Source organism: Plectropomus leopardus, chromosome 5, assembly GCF_008729295.1.
Source record: "Plectropomus leopardus isolate mb chromosome 5, YSFRI_Pleo_2.0, whole genome shotgun sequence".
NCBI classification, from domain to species: Eukaryota; Metazoa; Chordata; class Actinopteri; order Perciformes; family Serranidae; genus Plectropomus; species Plectropomus leopardus.
The window spans coordinates 34143923-34152184 of NC_056467.1; the positions used below are offsets into that span (position 1 = coordinate 34143923).

The following is an 8262-nucleotide window of genomic DNA, read 5'->3' on the forward strand; positions in this document are numbered from 1 at the left end:
GACAGTGAGTCTGTGGACAGGTTGGCTTCTCCGGAGGCAACATTGTCAAAACGCAAGCCGAGAGAGGAGATGCCTCCACCGGCAAAGAACTGAGGGCTGACCCGGTGTTTGGCTTGGAAATGGGGGTGGGATTTCCCGATCTTTCCTGTCATTGGTTAATATTTTATTCTGTTGACATGTTTTCTTACTGCTAATGCTTCCGACACCTTCTCGCCCCCCCTCCTCTCCTAGAGTCTGGCCGGAGCTGTCAGAACCACGCCTATAGGGGCCCACAATTGGTCCAGAAAGCGTAAAATCAGCAATCAAAGGGGCTTGGTTCATTAGTGTTGGAGATGGAGGCAGGAAGGACATGTGAGATAGTCACAGATCTGCAGTGAACGGGGCCACATCTCTCCAGTCAGTGTGGGATGACTGAAGCAGAGAAGCAGCTTATTTCCCAGAGAGGCACACAGCGCAGCCGGGCTCTGGCTTCACAGCGTCGCGCACACTGACGGATTCGGCGAGGAACCAAAGGAACTCTGGGCTGTTTTCTTCACACACGGCGCTCTGTGTTCTGCACAGCTATACACAAATTAACTGCTCGCACAGCGCGGATCCGGCGGCTCTGGGTAGTTCCACTAAAAAATATCCATTATTTCACTTCGATTTTTGTGGATGCACCGATGAGAGATCCAGTTTTTACAGGGACCGCAATGGCTTATCACCCTTTCCACGCACACCGGCCGACCGACTTCCCCATGTCCGCCTTTCTAGCGGCCGCGCAGCCTTCCTTCTTCCCGGCGCTCAGCCTGCCTCCCGGGGCGCTCACCAAGCCCATCCCGGACCACGGCCTGGCCGGGGCGGCAGAGGCTGGGCTGCACCCGGCCCTCAGCCACCATCAGGCGGCTCATCTCCGCAGCATGAAGAGCCTGGAGCCCGAGGAGGAGGTGGACGACGACCCCAAAGTTACACTGGAAGCCAAGGATCTGTGGGACCAGTTTCATAAACTCGGGACGGAGATGGTTATTACCAAGTCCGGGAGGTAAGAATCGATCACATTATTTTTACTTTACACGCAGAGCACGAGCCGCAGCTGAAAAGTTGAAAGCAGCTAAAAGCCATTTTCTCCGCACGGTGTTAAATGGCGAGCAGCGGCAGGCCTTACTGCTCGCTTTTTATTCCCACACTCAATATCAACCTTTTACACCATTCAGAAAATATCAAGAAAATATCATACATTGTACTGCCATGTTTACCTCGCAATATACACTAAAAATCTTTTTTTGAATTGAGTTCCAGTCTCGTCACTGTGTACGTATTTTGGGAGTTAAACTAGCCTAATTTATCAAAAAGTGAGTAAATAAATAAATCCTCCGTTTATTTCTGAAACATTTATAATATATTTCAGGACTGATTAAAGAAATATTTGGGACATTATATATATATATTGATCATATGTGAGCTGAGTTTTTTTCAGGTTTTATCTGTTAGAAAGCGCGGTGCTGGCGGCAGCAGCGCGTCCTGCTTTTATAAACAGACTGTCACTTCAGAAAGCTTGGACGTGAAGTGTTGTGGTCATAAATATCCTGCTCAGCTTTGTAGTGAAGGAGAACACACATACACACACAGGCGGACACACACTCTGCTTTTGCTGTCGCCTAATTGCGTGCAACACTGAGAATAATATCTGACAATTACAATATTTGTAGTGGTCAGAGCGGCGTGTTAGTGTGCGCCGCGTCGCCTGCTCTGCCTCTTTGTCACATCAGCTCGCGTCCTGTCTGCTGATCTGATGTGCTGTTTGGGTTGAATCACGGCGTGTTGACTCTGCGTGTCTCTCCCTGCAGGAGGATGTTCCCTCCGTTCAAAGTGCGAATAAACGGACTGGATAAAAAAGCCAAATACATCCTGCTGATGGACATCGTGGCGGCGGACGACTGCCGCTACAAGTTCCATAACTCCCGCTGGATGGTGGCCGGCAAGGCCGACCCGGAGATGCCCAAGAGGATGTATATCCACCCGGACAGCCCGGCCACCGGTGAGCAGTGGATGGCCAAGCCTGTTGCGTTCCATAAACTCAAACTGACCAACAACATCTCAGACAAACACGGATTTGTAAGTACTGAGATTTTATTTCATTTTACACTCGCATGAGCATTTTTTTCATATACATACTGCATGTTGTTGGAACAGACCGGGCGAGGCGTTTTTACTGTTTTTAAGATCAATGACTTTTTTTACGAGGCGTGGGCATTGTTGGAGGAGCAAAAATCACAAGAAACGGTCAGGAGCAATAGGAAATAAATATTAAAATAAAGAACACAAAATATAAATTAAAACTACTGCAGGGAATGATGTGATAAATAAAAATTAGCATTGCGCTTTGAGACCATGGAATTTCAGAATTGGGATTTTTAATGTCAGTGTGTTACAAAATAATATTATAAAATATAATATATGCATTTTATGATAAATTAGGTTTTATGTCCAAAGCTGTTGACACTTTGTTGCCACTTGACTTCCTCCTGCCGCTGCCATACACACAGCTTATATTGCTCGCAGCTCTGCAGGAAAGTCCCAGCCTGTATTTTCTCCTCTGCATCCAGAAAACCAAAATCCAAAGCAGGCAACAGCAGGGCCTAAACCACGGCTCCTGGCCCTCTTTCCTCTTTATTTTTACCATACGAAAAAATAAACGGAATATGTGAGAGGAGTGTTTGCAGGGCAGAGGGATTAAGTGGTGGATCATTAAATCGGGTCAGAGAGAAATGACTTGAAATGAGCGTGTCTGATATCTCCTCCGGCCTGTTACCCAATAGTATAGTATAGTATAGTATAGTGTTGTTTTATGTTGTTGGCTTGTGGCTGCAGAGTTTCATCCAAAATATGACTCATTTCATGTCCGTGTAATTAAAATGATTTTAGCAGTTTAAACACTATATATATTGGGGTTAGCAGAAAGTCATGTGACTGGCAGGCAGAGAGCTTCCGACTTGAAAACAAATTTAACATTTACATGTCAGTCTAAATAATTTGCAATCGGGTACAGGCAGGATTTCTATTCATACGTCTTATTTACACATGTCTGTGCTGTTTACATGTCGTGTTTGAGTTGTAACGTCCATATCTTAATATTTGAACTGACCGACGCACCGACTGTCAAATGTTTTTATTTATTTGCTTTTATTTTTTCTTACTTTTTAAAATAAAAAATACCCTATATTTATGTAAAAATGCACGCTGAGTCTTGGGTGCTTTGTGTTACAACAGACTGGCCCTGCAGCTATAATTCCCAGATGACGGTCGGCAGAGTGACTCTAGTGTTTGTGGTATTTTTAAATGAATGAGAGGAAAATTGTAGCCTGTGTTTCGATAGAAACTGGATCAAATCATATTGTTGCTGTGACTGTAAAGCCTCATGACAACATGTGTGGCCTGGTCAGGATTTTCCCTTCACCCCGCGCTAATTACAGACACGTCTGCTCACACAGTCCCCGTAACAGCATCACTAACAATCGGCGTCAACATCCAGTGTCTCGCGTTGTGTTTGAATGTGGAGGAAACATCACAGTGCTGTTATATTCACTCCATATTTACTCTGTGTGTGTGTGTGTGTGTGTGTGTGTGTGTGTGTGTGTGTGTGTGTGTGTGTGTGTGTGTGTGTGTGTGTGGGTGTGTGTGTGTGTCTGCGCGCGTGTGTTTGTGTGTGTGTTGGTCCAGACCATTCTGAACTCCATGCACAAGTACCAGCCCAGGTTCCACATAGTGCGGGCAAACGACATCCTCAAGCTCCCCTACAGCACCTTCAGGACCTACGTGTTCCCAGAGACCGAGTTCGTGGCAGTGACAGCGTATCAGAACGACAAGGTGAGTCAGTGTTCACACTCAACCGACTGCCTCTAATATGGCTGCTATACTTTGCATAATAAATGTCCTACATACGTCCCTCCCCCCACCACCAACCCCGAAGACTTAATCTGATTTTGTAGGTCGCCTAATTTCCCTGCAGTGGACTCCCATGTGATTTTTTTTTAAAATTGCTGTTTTGCCTGGGTGTAGCAGATATATATTCAAATTTGAAGCCAAAATGTTGTGGTGTGTGTGTTTATTTGCTATCCACGGGCTATAGATAGGCTATTACCTTGACCATGTGAATAAATAATGCGTGTAAATGTGGAGAATGTGTGGTGTTGTGTGGTAAATGTGCTCTTAAAAGAAACTAATTGTTAAATCTTAAAACAGCTAGTGTCCGAGCGGCCTAAAAAAATTAAATTCACTGAATGTGAAAAGACAAGTTTAATGACTCGATTTGTTTTCTCATATTCAGTCTATCTAAAAATCTAAGGCAGCCTGGACACATTTAAAAAAAAAAAAAAAAAGTCAAAACAAGTCATTCCTTTTTACAGTGTGCGCTCTCTTTATTTATTTACACCCCCCCCCAAACACCCCCCCCCCCCAAATAATGACAGTAGCAGCTTTCCTTATTCTTCTTCTCTTTCTTTTTGTTTGTTTGTTTGTTTTTTTATTTAGTTAGTTAGTTAGTTTTCTCTTTTTTGCGTTTTTTTTTTTTAAATGCAATAGAATGTTTGGCTAGCATATTATTTGATGACGAGTGAATATATTTGATGGCATTATTTGGCCCCTTCGCTGACTCCATGAAGCTAATTGGCGCTTGTGTTGGGGGGGTCGGATGGGGGTGAGGAGGGGGCGTCTTGTTGTAAAAGTTTATGGCAAAGAGTCACCATCGTTTAGAGGGCATTTAAAGGCTGCTCAGCCTGCTCTCACAGTAGACAGATGCACACATGACAAACGCCTGAAGTGTCTTCTTCAAGGGCCACAGGGCCTCCAGGATGGTAGAGGCTCTTGCAAGAGTCATGGCGGCTCCGTGCCCCTTCGCGGAGCCACGCCGGCCTCCTCCACATCAGGACAGCAGTGATCCAAACCGCATTATTAATTATTAATATGATAGTCATCTGTTCAAGTATTGTTCCTTCTGCCTTTTTTTCTGGGGGAACGGAGGCTTGTGGCCCCACAGAGAAATATTTCGTGGAAGAATTTCTCTCCAGGGGCCTATGAGAATAATGCCCCATCATTAGGCTTTTATTAATAATGCAAATCAGAGGCCTACCGTGGCTCTGCTCCAACGCGCTGTTTTCTCTGTGTTAATCCACACATGTTGTCATAATGTGGGCCCAGTGAGGACTGTGGGCTCTTACAGTGTGGATTATATTCTCTGACTTGATTCTCACTGTGTGTTCTTGACAGATAACGCAGCTAAAGATTGACAACAACCCCTTTGCCAAAGGATTCAGAGACACGGGGAACGGGAGGAGAGAGAAGAGGTATTCAAGTCACACCTGTGTGTGTGTGTGTGTGTGTGTGTGTGTGTGTGTGTGTGTGTGTGTGTGTGTGTGTGTGTGTGTGTGTGTGTGTGTGCGACGATGCGTATTTTATCAATGATAATAATAATAATTATTATTATTAATTTAATGATTATTGACAGGAAACAGCTGACCATGCCGTCGCTGAGGATGTATGAGGACCAGTGTAAGGCGGACCGGGAGGGCGCAGACTCTGACGCCTCTTCCAGTGAGCCACCGACGGGCAGGGACCAAGTTCACTCCCCGCTGGGAGCAGATACCAGTCCGCTGAGGTTCAGCAGGCCCAGTCGAGGTCAGAAACATTACTGTTTATTTTTAACTTTTAACAGCCAAGATGTGTTATAATAATATAAGATGTGGAATAATTGTGTGAAATTATCAAAATGTGACTGTAACCTTTGGGGGGTAAAATCATACCGTGCAAAAATAGAATTATAGAATTATTGCACTAATTTACACATAGCTGGTTGCATTCACGTTCACCCATAACAATAAAATGACCTAATTATAGAACTGTAGCACAATGAGCTGTAGGTCATGTCACCAGTGGATTTGTATGGAGTTATGTCTTCCACACCTGTCAGCCAATCCAACAGGCCACCTGAGATGACCCATTGCACCGCTTTAATTTGATGAAATTGTAATAGCCTACATTATTGAATTTAGGATAAATATATGAGGCAGGAACAGGCAGTGTTTGGCAGATAGATATACATTAACAATTTTGTGGATGTAAACAGTAAAATCAACTTGGGTTTGGGCGGAAATGTGCGAGTATATTCACATGTAAAAATCAATGTTCTAGTTGAAAATATGCAGTGTAAAAGTCCTATAGGGGTTGTCGACATTTGTGTTCCTTTTATTTTGAAAGAAAATGTTGTCTTACATTTAATCTGTTTTTTATTTGCTCTCATTCTGTTTTTTAACTCCCTTAAACTTGGCAACATTTGACAGATAACACAAAGCCCATTGCTCTTAAAGCTAAAATATTGGTGCGTTATGCGCCATGGCTGTGGATGAGCTGAATGGTTCCACACTGCGTTCACACCTATCTGCTCTGTGTGTTTTGCAGATGAGAAAACGTGCACTGACAGCGAGCAGGAGCTGGAGCATCAGGACGAACGCTGCACCGGCTCCAGCAGCCCGGGACCCGAACCCGTGTCCCCCTACAGCTCCAGGTGTGAGGAGCGCATGCGGGACAGGCCGAGCACAGAGAAGAAGGAGGACTCCTTGTTTCAGTATCAGGAGCCTCGAGAAGGACAAAGCGGAGAGCAGACACCGGAAGGACACCACGGACGCGTTGACAAAGGACTCGGAGGCGGAGGCATTAGTGCCACTAAGGAGGCCTTTTCCCCTCTCATGGTCCAGACCGAGAGCCCCTCACACTTTAGCCCGGGCCACTTACAAAGCCTGGCTCTGTCCGGGCTGCACAGTCAGCAGTTCTTTAACCCTCTGAGCGCCGGATCACCACTGTTGTTTCACCCCGGGCAGTTTGCCATGGCCCCCGGAGCCTTCTCTGCTATGGGCATGGGCCATTTACTGGCCTCTGTGTCCGGAGCAAGCGGCTTGGAAAACGGCAGCCTCTCCAGCCAGGGCACAGGAGGGACCCCCAGCCCCTTCCCCTTTCATCTGTCCCAGCACATGCTCGCCTCTCAGGTAAGGATACTCAGCAGTTTCCCTGTCCACCTGTAGAACCGGGCTGACGTCCGCACGGCGGGAGAGTTTGGGGCTTGGTTGAGTTTTACCATCTTAGCACTGATAACATAAACTCTGGACATAGAAAAACTCATTTTTATTTCTGTCTTCATATGCATGATAAGTTGCAACATCTCATTTGTTTACTTCGTATTTAAAGTACTTTATTATTTAAAAATGAGAATGTAAAAGCACTCATCAGAGTAAAGTTGTAAATTGTTATCAGGTCGAGTATTAGGAATATTACAACCAAAATATAAAAACGGTTGTTGCTTTAACTAGCTACTTTCTCTGTTTTGAATCATCGGAACAAACGGAAGTGTTTAGCTGCTGTTTGTTTGTTGGAAAAAAAATGTTTCACTAATATAATTATTTGACCACTTGATGATGTAACTGCAGCTCCTCTCCACTCTCATATTGCAGGGCATCCCCATGCTCCTTTTGGAGGTCTCTTCCCATACCCCTACACCTACATGGCGGCTGCGGCGGCAGCGGCCTCGGCGTCCGCGCTCCCGGCCACCAGCACCTCCAGCCCTCTCTCCAGGAACCCTTTCCTGGGCGCGTCGCGTCCCCGGCTCCGCTTCAACCCCTACCAACTCCCAGTGTCGCTGCCCCAGAGCTCCAGCCTGCTCACCACCACCGGCCTGCAGGGTAACCTCAACCCGGGCTCCGAGTCCTCCAAACCGGCAGCAGGGAGAGCAGCCCGGCCCCGGAGCAACACAGTAACCACAAGACAGTAGCGTCCAGCGGGAGGGCGGTGTCCCCCAAAACCTCCATGAAGGACTCAGTGAATGAGCTGCAGAGCATCCAGAGACTGGTGAGCGGTCTGGAGGGCCAGCGGGAGCCCTCCCCGAGCGCAGACTCTCCTAAGTGATGAAGACTGTCTGTTTGGGATGAAGACTTGGCTGTAATACCAGAGGACTGTCAGTGCATCTGTCCTGTACAGCACATTAGGGAGACTGGAACGAGGTTTGATCGATATGGGTCGGTGAGAAGGTCAATACCTTTTTGGAACAAAGCTGCAGATAGACATAAATGTCCATATCATTCAGTTGAACTATATTGAAATACACAAGTATTGAGGGTTCTCCTCCACAGCTGACCTGTTAGACAGGATGGAAACCTTTCATCAGACACCAGAACTCTGCCCTGAATCCCAGTGATTGAGGGTTAGCAGGCAGGCCGAAAAACTCTGGAAACATTCCTA

At 46.1% G+C, this 8262-nt stretch overlaps 1 protein-coding gene across 1 annotated transcript; it reads left to right on the forward strand.

Annotated features, from left to right (window-relative positions):
* Window positions 1-579: 579 nt before the first annotated feature.
* Window positions 580-8062, forward strand: tbx2b (T-box transcription factor 2b). Its single transcript, XM_042486809.1, is given in 11 exon segments — window positions 580-1021; window positions 1827-2094; window positions 3700-3846; window positions 5245-5321; window positions 5483-5652; window positions 6433-6593; window positions 6595-6676; window positions 6679-7016; window positions 7479-7488; window positions 7491-7739; window positions 7742-8062. Coding segments are annotated over 11 exon segments (2049 nt in total). The 5' UTR covers window positions 580-662; the 3' UTR covers window positions 7930-8062.
* Window positions 8063-8262: the final 200 nt, after the last annotated feature.